Genomic DNA, 13,444 nt, shown 5'->3' with positions numbered 1-13,444 from the left:
AAAATTCTGCTAAAGGAATAATTCCACAGTAATATTAAATAACAAGACTAAAACTTCTTTAGTTAGATCTGGAAATGTAGCTCAATGATAGAAGGTTTGCCTGTCATGTATGAGGCCTCAGATTCAATCCCCAGCACCACACACACAATTGTTTTTTTAAATGAATTTTATGTAGTATGAGGAAGATTTTTGAGTGAAGTATTACTTTGACTATTTTCAAAATATTTGAAGACACAAATATTTTGAATGATTTCTGAATATAAAATCTGTAGGTTGCCAGATGTTTTAAACATTTTGAATACTTCAAAATTTAAAACATACACATTCATATTTTTATTTCTGAAAGATGAATAATTTCAAAATCACCAAATGTTACAATATTTTCTTAATATTCACAGTGAAAGGAAAAGATAAATATAATTTACATATAAATATACATGGAAATATCAATAAAATAGCACAACAGCTACCTTTAACACTTAAAATAGTTCACCAAAGCATCAATATACAAAGTATTTAAACACTATCATCTAGCCTTAAATTATTTTTCTCAACTGCAGTTCCTTTAGAAATAAAAACTATTTAAAGCATAATGTCAAGCTTTACTTAATGAACTCTGCATATTTCATAATCAAACTTTTTAAAATGGTGATTTTCATCCATTTTAAATTTTTAAATGTATCACATACGAGTTGCATTCTTTTCACTGATACATATTCAGTAATACAGAAAAAGAGATTTTTAATCTCTGAAAATGATTCTTCACATTCATTTGAATCAAGTAAAGGTACAGAGAAGAGAGCTAAAACCTGGCATAACAGTTTCTACCAACAATAAGTTAAAACATAAAGGACAAATATCAAAACTACCCTTATTGTTTATAGGACACCATATCATCACTTCAAAAGTCTTGAATGTAGGGATACACTGGACATAGAGAAAGCTGAAAAATTCTTTTTATTAAAAAGCACGATATAATCATTTAAAATACCCTTTATATTATATGCTCACACCTGAAGAACCTCAGTATTTAGCCAAAAAACAATGCCATTTCACTAAAACGTGAATTTGAATCTTTTTTCATGATTGGTGAGTGGTTTTTTAAAAAACAAAGCAATTTCCTTAGGAAAAAAAAAATTCTGCCAATTAAAATATCTTCATTTTGAGAAAAAAAAAGTATTTTCCTCTGAAAGTAATGAAATTCAGTCCCCAGCTTTATGAACATCCACTGACTTATCCAAGTGAGAAAAACTTGTTGTGCTTCTAGACTTTTCACTAGTGCTGTCTGAGATTCATCTGAAAACTGTCACTCAAATGTTAGACTCATGAGAAAGCTTCAGTGAGCCAAACTGGACATGCTAACCAAATTCCATCACCCCTAAATGTGTTTGTCCAAAAGGACTTTTCAATGACGGTGCTCAGCAGGCCTGTGCCTAATGCCCTCTTTTTCCAATCACATATTCACAAATGTTTGAATTTATATTTAAACTCAATATCATTTAATGGCGGTAAAATGCCCAAGCCTGCACGGGATTGGTCCAAGGGGGGACATTTAACATGGCTGTCCACAAACTGTAGTTCAAAATATGAAAGCATCAGAATCAGAAATTGCTTGATTTCTTGGACTGCAAATAATCTTCCAGGGCATATTGTAGCTCCTGATCCAAAAGGCATGTAGTAATACTTTAACTTGATGCCATTGCTGTAGAAGGTGGTCTTTGTCTTCCTATTTTCATCAAGATATCGATCATATTTAAAAATCTGCAATAAAAAGAAAAAGAAAGCAAGCCTATAAACATATTTATTTCTTGACCTGGAAACTCCAAAGAGTAATTTTCTTTATTAATCCATTCCATTAGTGATTTAGCAAATACACTACTCACTGAGAGTATAAGGGACAGGAACTTAATGAGAACTGACGGACCAAGAAAGCCTTATGATACCTGCCTGGGGACTAGCTCCTCTGTCAGGCAGAACCAGCAAGAAGCATTCAAATTAGGGGGGAAAAAATTAACCTCCAATTTCATGGATTTGGGAATAAGTACATTTTAAGAAAAAAGAAAGGAGGCAGCTTTATTATCATTACTGCAAATATAATTAGCATAGAGTATAGGGTGACAAATATCAAGAAAAAAATCAAAAATTTAGGTCACTATCCCAATTTTCCAAAATATATGACGATTTAACATAATTAAGGGGATAATCCCTATGGCTACAATGATCAAATTGTAAATGCCCTTCCTCTTTAGATGAGAGAGCTACCTTGGATACCAAATTTTGATGAACAATCACTTACCAAAGGGTCTGGGTAGATTTCTGGATCTAAATGCATTAACTGTGGGTAAAGAGCTATGATGTCATCTTTTCGGATGTTATAGGAACCTTCCTCCAGGTGCAAAGTGAAATCCTCCTTGGCTGTCCGGATGTTCAGGGAGGCACTAGAAAGCCTCAGAGCTTCTTTGATGATGCTATCTAAATATTTTGAAAGAAAGGAAAAAGAGAAAAGAAGGAAGGAAGGAAAGGAGGATGGAAAAAAACCATTTGAGTATTTCAAGCCAGTATCTTATGAGTTTGAAACACTCTGACAACCAATAGCACAAAGATGAAGAAAACATGGAAGGCTGACCAGATAATAACTTCCCAAGCTTTCTTTCTGTCTCCATTATGCTGTTATCAATGATTCAGTTGTGTCTGAATATATTTTTTAATCTGATCATCTGAGCTAATAATTTTTTACAAAGATATAGTTTTCTTGGTCATCAATGAGATTACATTTTCATCATTTTATAGAAAAGTACTCTTATTTTTATGTGACACTAAACCGTTAACAAAATTGGAAATATTAATACCAAATTATTCAAAGTTTTGCACTTTTGAGATTTAAGATACTGATAATGCTTTTACACAGAAATGTTTTTCCAGGTGTTTCTTGCAGTTCTAATTAGGTATTTACAAGAATTCTTTTTTATCCATATACTATTTGATAGCGTATGGTGATGCTCTGTTGCTGGGTAAAATACAGAGTTCTTAGGAATGGTCTAGCCTGACCTTCCAGCCTCTCTCTCATATATTGTGTTTTATGAGTTCATCACATGATTATGTATAAAATCACAGAAGATCAGCTCTTTATTTATAAATGAGAGAAGTAAGGCTCCCAAAAGAGAAGCGATAGGTTCAAGCCTCGGGCAGAGGTCAGCCTAGAAACTAAGTTTTTCTTCTGTCCTTTCTGGTAAACTGTCCCTAAAAGCGTGTCTTTCCTTTGGAGAAAAACATTTTTGTATTTCTATAAAATATAGAAAAATAAAAGGAAGAAAAATCAAACAGCATTCAATCTCACCACCCAACCCATGTAGTTAATTATGGTTTCTTGAAGGTACTTTGTCCCCTGTTATTTCATGCAAATGAGTGACATGGTTGCTCTAACTGTAAGATTAGTGGCAAAAGGAATAACAAGAGCTACAGGATTCTAGGGTGGTGATTGCACAGTATGGCACCAACAGTCACCCATTAGCTCCCACCATTCCACCTTCACCAGGCTCCGCCTCTAGGTGTCAGTTTCCTCCCTTGGTTTATAGAAATAGCAATATTCTCTAGATATAGGATTGTTGTAAGGATTAAAAGAGCCAAATCATATGAAATTATTTAGCATAATGTCTAGAACTCAAGCGCATAATATATGTCGACCACCGTTAAGACACAGTAAGAGGAATGTAGAGTAGCAAGCACACCTAGGACTGGCAGGTCATTTAGTTGCATTTGATTCAAATAAATAGGATTGCCTTCAAAACTGAGTTTTTGACCAGCATTCTCCAGTACTTTATTCACTTCTTCAGTAGCTGCTTTCATTGCTTCAGGATTCCTATTAAAAATTAAGATAAAAGAAAAATACACAGAAAATAAATTTTTTTATGCTTGGAGATCTATAAGCAAATAGACATTTTCTCCCTTCTTTTAATGAGGTGATCAAGGTACCAGGGAAGGTGGAAAAGGAATATTCCCATATATTTGTACCGTATTTATAATCATGTTTATGCCCTAGGGTATTGGCAAAAATTGTGCCTTAAAAGGGCCTTGTTACATAAAAGTAAAACTTGGCTCAGTTCTCTATACATAAATAATTTTAATTAGGATTAGACAGTCAGTGGGTCATAAACATAGTAATTTAGAAATAAAAAATTACATCTAAGATAACAATTACACAGTTTTGGCTAAATTTCAGATGGAAATTTGAATTTACCCTTGACAAACATACCGTGATTTCAGCATTTTGATTTATATTATAATTTTGAATTGTGAAGTAAAGGCTATTTCATTTTAGTTCATGGAAGTTTGTTGGAGCCTCAGTGATCTCGGGGTTCTGTTACATAGTTACAGTGATGTAAGTTTCAGAATTGTTTAACTGAAAAGTATTTGTGTGAAGATCATAAAGTATGCTTATAATTACCTATATGATATTAAACTGGTATTGTGTGAATTTATTCTGGTCAAATAATAAGTCAGCAAAATAAGGTGTAGTCATATAAGTCAGTAATCATTTAAATACAGTTTTATGATGATGAAGACTGCGCTCTGGACTAAGGTAAGGACATGAGCAATAGTGTGGGGTTAAAAGCTAGGGCTCTGGACCAGTGGCCTGAATTGACCCAGGGCCAGCCCAACTGAGGTCTGTGGCTGCAATGACATCCCTTTCTCTGGAACTGTTTCTACAAAATGCTACGTATGCTTTTGTGAGTATTGAATGAGTTGTATGTGTTAAACACTTATAAGCCTGAATTATATTCTTGATTGGTGACATGAAAAAGTACTAAGAAGCTTCTCATTTTTTAAAGTTAAAATGGTTGAACTTATGCTTTCTCCCAGAATAGGGAAATAAATAGGTACGTTGCTAGTCACCTAATCATTTGAAATAAGCTCCAGAAAGTTGCTGGAATGGTGTTTGCTTGTGATGCCCAGAGGACAGCGAGGTGAGTCTTGGCCTTCTCCAAGTCATCAAAGGTGGAGAGTGTGTCATTCAGAAACATGCGTAGGCGAATCAGTTCTGAGACCTGATCCCTTGTTTTGAGGTTCTCATGCCTCAAGCCCTCAGCCAGTTTTTCCCGGGCTTGGTAAGCAGTCTTGAACATATGAATGGGGAGGCCTGCTGCCAGGGCTGGAAAGACTTTGTCAAATTGCTTGAAGTTGTCAAGGTTGTTTAGAATAAGGGCACTTTGTGCATCCTGCCTTGAAAGATCTCTGCCAAAGAGAGTTAAATACCCAGCTTCAAACATCACTCGGTAGCAGAAGGAGTACATCCCTTCCTTCACCCAAACAGAGCTCTTTGATTTAAGAAGGATGGGAGGTCTCAGTATAAGTTGGAGATTTTCCATCATGGTTTCCGTGAGGGAATTCAAGGAATCACCCTGCAGGGTTTTGATGAAAGTGTCATTTATGTTTTCAGTGGTATTTCCATCACTTGGATCAATGCTTCTGTGCCCAAAAGCCTGATAAGAAATAAAACATGTGAAAAAATTAATTAAACCTGACCTAGTATTAGCAAATGACTTAGAAACACATTGGATGCTTTCATACTTCTCTGTTTGGCCTCCTCACATACAATTTCATAGTACTTTGCAAAGAAATGGCTAAATCAAACTTTTCCTTTAAGGCTAAGTTTAAATCACAGGTCTTCAGTGAAAGTGCTCCAGACCACCCCAGTCATCTATTTCTTATGTTGCTGCACTTATTTGCTCACTAATTTGGTAATAATCAATAACATTTATTATTGAATTATTGATTATTGGATGATTATTCATTCTTTGTTGTATCTTTGTAGATGCAGTTTAATCACACTTTAAGCTACTTAGTGGCAAAGACTGTGTCTAATATTTCTTTACAGAAACTCAGCAAGTATTGACTTTTTCCTCTTTAACAGTTCCTTAGATGACATCTAAAAGGTACTTAAATGTTTGTTGAATTTCTTAACAAAATGGAACACTTGTGTGGTGTGAATGTGGATGGATGTTAGATTTCCATCACATGTACTCTGCATGTTGTATAGACATTATTGATGTTATGAGTTTGTACCTGTCTTATTAAAACAATGCCATCTACCTCAGTAAAACATTTAATTTTTATTTCTCTTTCATTAGCTAGTTAACAAATGACAAATATATACCTAGTTTGATTTTTTTAATAGCTAGTACTAAGAGGTTGTATCTAATTTGACTTATTCTGTTTCAAAGAATCTCCAAAATAGGGTAATTCTCTAACACCTCTATCTAGCAATCTAAAAACTTCAAAATTTCTAAATAGGTTTATATATTAACAAACAAGAAACAAACAGAATGCTGTATAAATGCAAAATAGGCTACCTTCGCCGAAGTAGTGAAGTGAAACTTTTTCCAATCAAAATATTTTCCATGGCACAACACCTTATGGTATGACAAGGAATTTGTAATGAAGTGGACATATTTTCCCATTAGTTTGCAGGTAAAAACATGCCCATGTTTCCTTTGATTTGCCCTGAGGAACTCAAGAGGATTGGCCCCAAATTTCAGAGCACAGCCCAGGTATGGAATGAACCCATTCTCCAGAGGTGGTTCACCCATTCGCCTGTAAAACACAAATGTATGACAGATATAGAAAATTACATATTTTGGTTGCTTTTTTTATGCCAGGTGTTCAAATTTCTACCACTGACTTCAAACATCAAAATTCTGCAGTTTATAGGTACTTCTTTTGTTGATGAGACTCTTACTAAAATAGTAGATTTTATTAACCTAGTCACCACATGATATGTTGATGAAAATTATTACTAAATTCATCCATCTAATTTCTCATTTATCATTATAGGATCATCAACTATAATGTAATGCTCTTTCATACTATCTTAAGTGTTTTTTATTAAAAAAGATAAACATTTATTTTGTAACATAAACTACTGTCCCTCTTCAGAGGATAACAGAATATAAAGTGGCTATTTTCTTATTGTGAAGGTAAGTAATTCAATTGAGACTGGAAATGATCAGGCCTGGGTTAAAGTACCTCAAAGGACAAAGAAACTTGCAGAAGGTAGACAACACATACCAGTCCACAGAGCTGAAGATCTGCTGGAGGTTAGTCTTGTTTTGAGATTGACTTAATACAAAATACCTACATGCCCTCCCCCTAACTACTCTTTGAACCAATTAGAAGTTAAGTAAAGTATGGCTCTGGATTTGTATTTCTTGAATCAACTGTAAATCAGTGATACATTCATGAAAGTGGTGTCACATACACATTTAGCAGAGTTTCACAATCACCATGGTTGATTGACATTAATAAAGAAAAAAAGTAATAGAATGATTAACTTGGACTCTACATTCTTGCCCAGGCTTAGGCTGAGTCTGTGCACAAGAACTAGCTGAAAAGAGAATACTTATTTAGTCAGAGTCTCTGTTTAATCCTTATGATAGAAAGAAACCCTCTCCATTGCAGATTTCCACTTGGGCTTGCTCTGTACACGTACATGTACACATAAACACACACAAAGATCTTACAAATTTTCTCTCTGTTGTGTTTAACAAGTATATATATCACCACTGGTATGTGTCAATACTAAAAAGGGAAACTCATAATATATTTTGTTAGATTCAGTAAAAAAAAAAAAATCACTTAAAAATTTAATGTGAAAATATCAAGAAGTATTTGTGTAAATATAGAAAATCAAATTTATTATATTGTATAATAATTTGTTGTATAGTAAAAGAATACTAGATAAATGAACTAAAAGATAATTTAAATAAAAAAACTTTTCTTACCTTCTCCTTAATCCAAAAATAAGCCATAAATAACAGCATATTGCTACAACAATTCCCCAGATCAAAAATATGGTTATCATTTTGCAAACCTAATGAAAATCTCCAAAGAAGGAGAATCTGTGATTTGAAAGGTAAGGATACCCCGGAACAGAGATGCAAACTATTCTTTTTATACCCAATAACTTGTACTTGGATGACCAAAGCAAACAATTAATCATTTGTTCATCGTATTAGGAAAAAAGGGGGGGGGGTATTAACTGGCCTTTGAACTAAGTCCATAGTGTCAGAAGAGGTTCCAAAACAATTAGAGACCTGCAATACTTGATAAGCTGAAGGTCTTTCAAACAGATATTGACTTAACATTAGGACCTGGGGACAACAGCTAATGTTACAAGTTTGATATTTCTATAAAAAGAACAAACCGATTCAAGATGAACAAATCTAACTCAGTTGTAAAATATAATTTGAAGAAAAAGAAGCATTAGATATAAATCAAGTAAGTGATTTGATTTGTTGCTTTTTGAAGAAGAAATTAATTTAAATGATTTTCCAGAAAGACACAGCGATTGAGTTCAAAGGAAAGAACTGGGTGGATACTTCTCTTGCTTCATGTTTCAGTGCTTTTACAAAATCATAGCAATGTTACATATATTGAAACATGTTACTCACCTAAGATCACCAGGAAAGAACTGTTCCATATAAATGCATCTTCCAGATAAATACAGCTTCAAACTTTATCAATAATTATTTGTCATTAAAGTGTGTCTTAATTTTTCTAATCATTATAATAATGTGATTTTTTTAATAATGTGTTTTTAATTCAAATAATTTAAGACCAACTGAAATGTATTTTGGTTGAAATGAATATCAATTCATAATTTACCTCAGACTATTTCCAGTCAGAGGTAATCATTATAAAATGTTTGACATATATCTTTCCAAATTTTAACTTTTGTATTTTTTGCGGTATTGGGGATCAAACTCATGCATCCCAGGCAATCACTCTACCACTGAACTATAGCCACAGCCCCCTATTTAATATAAATATTAATTGTGTATTTAATTATGTTCCAGGATCTCTTCTAAGGTATTCTGATTAAAAGCATTAATGAGATAGACAGGTCCTCTGATCTCATAGAGATTGTATTCCAGTGGTGAAACAGAGCTTCTGGGAGACAAGGATAACTTTCCTGAACAGAGAAGGCCTCTCTGAGAAGATAACAATTGAAATCTAAATGTCAAAAAAGGAATCACACATGTGAACATCTGAATAACATCCTAGGAGGAGGGAACAGCAAATGCCATCCTGAATCAAGGATGAACTTGATATGTCTAAGAATTAGAGAGAAGAACAGAGAGAATGGAGCAGAGTGAATGAGGAGAAAGTTGATTCAGATAAAAGACAAAAAGATTGTCAAGAGCCAGTTCATGTAGGGATACTTGGAATGGGGAAAGAGATTTTGGAGGGCAACAGGTTTGAATATTATTTGAGACATTTGAAGATCTAAAGTTTGGGAAATCTACTAGAAATCCAAAGGTCAATTTCAGCTTGACAATTGAAGAGCCTAAAGCTAAGGAGAAGGCCAGCATTGGAGATATAAATTTCAAGTAATTAGCATTTGAATGGTATCTAAAGCCAAGAGGCCCTATGAGATCAGATCACCTGGGGAGAAAGTAATGATAAAGATGCAAAATTCACCACTAGGCCACAGAGTACTCTATCCACATAGCTTAGTCAGAGAGGTGGAAGAGAAGAGAAGGATAAGGAAGAACCAGGAGGAAAATCCAGAGAATACTGAGTCACAGAAAGCAAGCGTAGAATCCATTTGAAGAAAAATGAATGATTAACTATATTCAACTGAGGAAACTAAGATGATTTTAAAAAATGGCCATTAAGCCGTGCCCAGTGGTGTTCCTGTAATCCTAGAGGCTCAGAAAACTGAGGCAGGAGGATCGTGAGTTCAAAGTCAGCCTCAGCAAAAGCAAGGTGCTAAGAAACTCAGTGAGACCTTGTCTCTAAATAAAATACAAAATAGGGCTGGGGATATGGCTCAGTGGTCAAATGCCCCTGAGTTCAATCTCCGGTACACCCCCCAAAAAATGGCCATTGGATTTGGCAACATGGAGGTAGTGAGTGATTCATATAAACACATATAAGGTTTTATTAAAGACTGTTTTTCAATCGTATTTTAAAAAATCAAATACCATGCCTCAGAATTTCCCATGAATATAAGCATTAAAACAATAATATAAATATATATACACACATATAAATGTGTATATATACAGACATATGTATATGACATATATATGTCATACTTTTAATATGTTCTTAGAATCTCAATGAATAAATCTACTACAACTTATTTACAATTCCCTATTGGTGGACATTTGGGTTATATCTAGTTTTAGCTATAGATTCCATAGATTTATAAATTTTCGCCTCCTTTAGTACAAACCATAAGTTGTGATTTATGATCATAATAATTAATATCAATCATTATTGGAAGTACACAGATTTTCTCAGAATCTAGATTTTTTAGTACTTTTTGGTATTTTTAGTATTTTTAGTATTTTTTAATACACATTAAATATATTTAGGCTGACACTTAAAAATTAATATATCTTCTTTTTATATGATTTATGAAGAACCTGAACATTTAAATAGCCTGTCAGAGCAAAATTTCACAGAGAAAACAGAAATCTAATATTCAAACAATTTAACCCTCTAGAGTCATCTTTCAAACAGACAAAAATGAAAAACAGTGGCAATATAGAACTCTTTGGTACTCTCTGCAAAATTATGTGAATTTATAATTATATCAAAAATTTCAAAATGTAAAGGAGAAATATATTCATCACCTCAGGAAAACATCCTTATAACTTTTCTTCTTTACCCACTCTCAAAGCACTTCAAACTCCTTTCAAATAGAACCTGCCTACGGGCTGGGGTGTTAGCTCACTGGTAGGGTACTTATGTAGTATGCATTAGACCCTGGGTTCAGTTCCTTGGAAACCAACAAAAAGGAAAAATAGTTTGCATAAAAAATAGAGTCTGGGTAGTGCGTATGTCAGTTTCCCTTATCCTGGGCTACTCTTTTTATTCCTTCACTAATAAACTCTTTTATATACAGAAAAGGAGAAACTGGAAATCCACACATACACACAAAAGCAGATGCTTGAATATTAATATTTTTTCCTTGTTACATGTGATTTGTATCTTTCCTTCTGAGAATTTCACTTCTTATTGCTGTCATAGGTCCACAAATGGCATCTATCATAGTCCTCATATGCTGCTTCTAATCCCGGAGGTGGGGATTCACATGCTTGTTACATTTGTCAAATCTATCAACAGACTGCAGAGAAATACCTAAGTGGCCTCTGATGAATACAAGGCATACATGAAACTGTATGAATCTTATGACATCTTGAGGAGTTTTTAGCATCATGCCTGGTGCATCAGGGATCAAATAAATGCTGCCTCAATAGCCAAGCCCTTTGCCTGTTTTTCTTTTCTGTTTCAGCTGGTGAAATTTTAGTTTATTCTCTCTCCCTCCTCCCCCCTCCCCACCCTACCCCAGCGCCTACTAAACACAATATAAACAAGACAGCCATGACCCTGACCCTGTGGAGTTTCCATTTGCAATAGAGGAGAGGGTAAGTCCCCTGATGAAGAAAGAGGTATAGTTGCCAGAAGGCTGACATGCTAAACCGAGTTTATCTAAATTCTAATCCCTCCATAGCCTATCAGTTTCCTTTTCATTTGTGTGGAGTTGTGCAGAGAACCACACAAATGTGGAAGAAATGTGGAAGAACTTACTCTGGGCCTCAGAGACTACAGGGTCTGAGTCAAAAACCCCATCCCCATGAACAAAAATATACAAACATGGAATCTTAAACTAGAGGAGTAGAAAGTTAAAAGAACAATGAAAGCTTTCAGCTTTTTCCATTAAGAAACGCAATGAACAGCCAGGAGTGGTGGCACATGCCTGTAATCCCAGCGACCCAGGAGGCTGAGGTAAAAGGATCACAAGTTCTGCCAGCCTGGGCAACTTAGTGAGATCCTGTGTCAAAATTAAAAATAAAAAGTACTGGGGATGTAGCTCAGTGATAGAGAGCTCCTAGGTTAAATCCCCAGTATAACAACAACAAAAGGAGAGGAGAGGGGGTTGGGGGTGGGGAAACAGGCCCAGGCAATTTAGAAAGACCCTCATCTCAAAAAATAATAATAAAAAGGGCTGGGGGTATAGCTTAATGGTGGAATACTTACTGAGCACATGTGAGTCCAGGCTTGATCTCCAGCATGGCAAAATAATAATAATAATAATAATAATAACAACAACTATTATAATAATATGACTATTATAATGACTATTATAAAAAATAAAAAAATAATTCAATAAACAGAACACACACACCAATCTGATTGCTTTAAATAATGAATTATGAATATTGATACACATTGAATCAACCACTTGTTTTCCTGAATCCACAAGTCAAACCAGCTCTCTGTAGAGGAAAACAGATTGCCTCAATTAAGGCAATGCTTTCCATTTTCCAAGTGCATCACAGAGCTACTGTGAATCAAAGCTGTCATGAGATTCATAACTCAGGACCAATCAGCAGCAGACCATAGTGGACTGGGCTGGGGAAACCTTCTGATGATCAATTTGAGTCTTTCAAAATAAGGTATCTAAAAATATATGTATTCACATCTGAGCCATGTTCCCAAGAAGGAATAGGAAAAAATATGGCAAAAATAGATCATCTGACTCTCAAGTATAGTTTTGGATCTTAAGTACATGATTTTAGAGTTGTAAATGCCTAGCAGAACTAGAGAATAAAAAGGTGTTGTTGGTAAGTCTTATTTCAGAGAATCTTCATTTTGAGGTGTTCACTTATGAATGAAATAAACAACTCAGGCAGGGCCTGTATTTTGGCCACGTTAAAGATGCGGCAAGAGGCTTTCATGGGAAACGTCACATACCTTCAAATAGTTCAAATAAGCAATGGAAAGGGAGCTGGAATGAAATCTGTGTTTGCATCTTCTCTCTGCCACTAAATATTTACCTTTGAACAAAACGTTTATCCTAAGTCTTTGCTTTCTTATCTGTAAAGTGGGGATTATTATAGTGCATGGCTCATAATGTAGATATTATGATGAATGAAGAAAATATGGTAAAATGCTTAGTTTAGTCTTTAGCACAGTTTATGCTCAAAAATGTTTGCTGTAATTATGAAATGGCAAATTCAGGTTTTGGTTTTGATTTTTCCAAAATGAAGCTCTGCATTCCATTTTTATAGCCCAGTACCTCACAAGAAGTGTAAGGGATCTAAAGGGCACCTGACGACAGATTTAGGAAGGGTGAACATGCCACCAATTATGTGAGTCAATCATTCACCTAATATTTATTCCATGCATTTTGTTCATTCATATTAACTTAGTGCCTACATTGTGCCAGGCATTTTTGAGGTGCTGAAGATACAGAGGTAAATAGGGCAGATAAAATCTCTGCCCTGAAGGGGGTACAGCCAGTTAATAGGAGAGCCAATGCACTGTTTAGTTTCAGATAAAGAAACCATCATTTCTATTATTAGGAAAGGTCAGGCCAATACATCAATGGTGCCAAGGTCTTCACAAGTTTACCTCGTTTAATCCACAGGGT

General features: G+C 34.6%; 1 protein-coding gene across 1 annotated transcript; it reads right to left on the bottom strand.

Moving 5' to 3' along the window:
* Positions 1-348: 348 nt before the first annotated feature.
* Positions 349-7,923, bottom strand: LOC124992322 (cytochrome P450 7A1). Its single transcript, XM_047563014.1, has 6 exons — positions 7,779-7,923; positions 6,351-6,591; positions 4,894-5,480; positions 3,729-3,859; positions 2,297-2,472; positions 349-1,761 (listed from the first exon to the last, which is right to left on the bottom strand). The coding sequence occupies exons 1-6, from the start codon at positions 7,856-7,858 to the stop codon at positions 1,462-1,464; spliced, it is 1,515 nt and encodes a 504-aa protein (XP_047418970.1). The 5' UTR covers positions 7,859-7,923; the 3' UTR covers positions 349-1,461.
* Positions 7,924-13,444: the final 5,521 nt, after the last annotated feature.

Source organism: Sciurus carolinensis, chromosome 1, assembly GCF_902686445.1.
Source record: "Sciurus carolinensis chromosome 1, mSciCar1.2, whole genome shotgun sequence".
In the NCBI taxonomy this organism is placed as follows: domain Eukaryota; kingdom Metazoa; phylum Chordata; class Mammalia; order Rodentia; family Sciuridae; genus Sciurus; species Sciurus carolinensis.
Note: the sequence above shows the minus strand (reverse complement) of the source record. Positions and strands in the feature narration are given on the sequence as shown.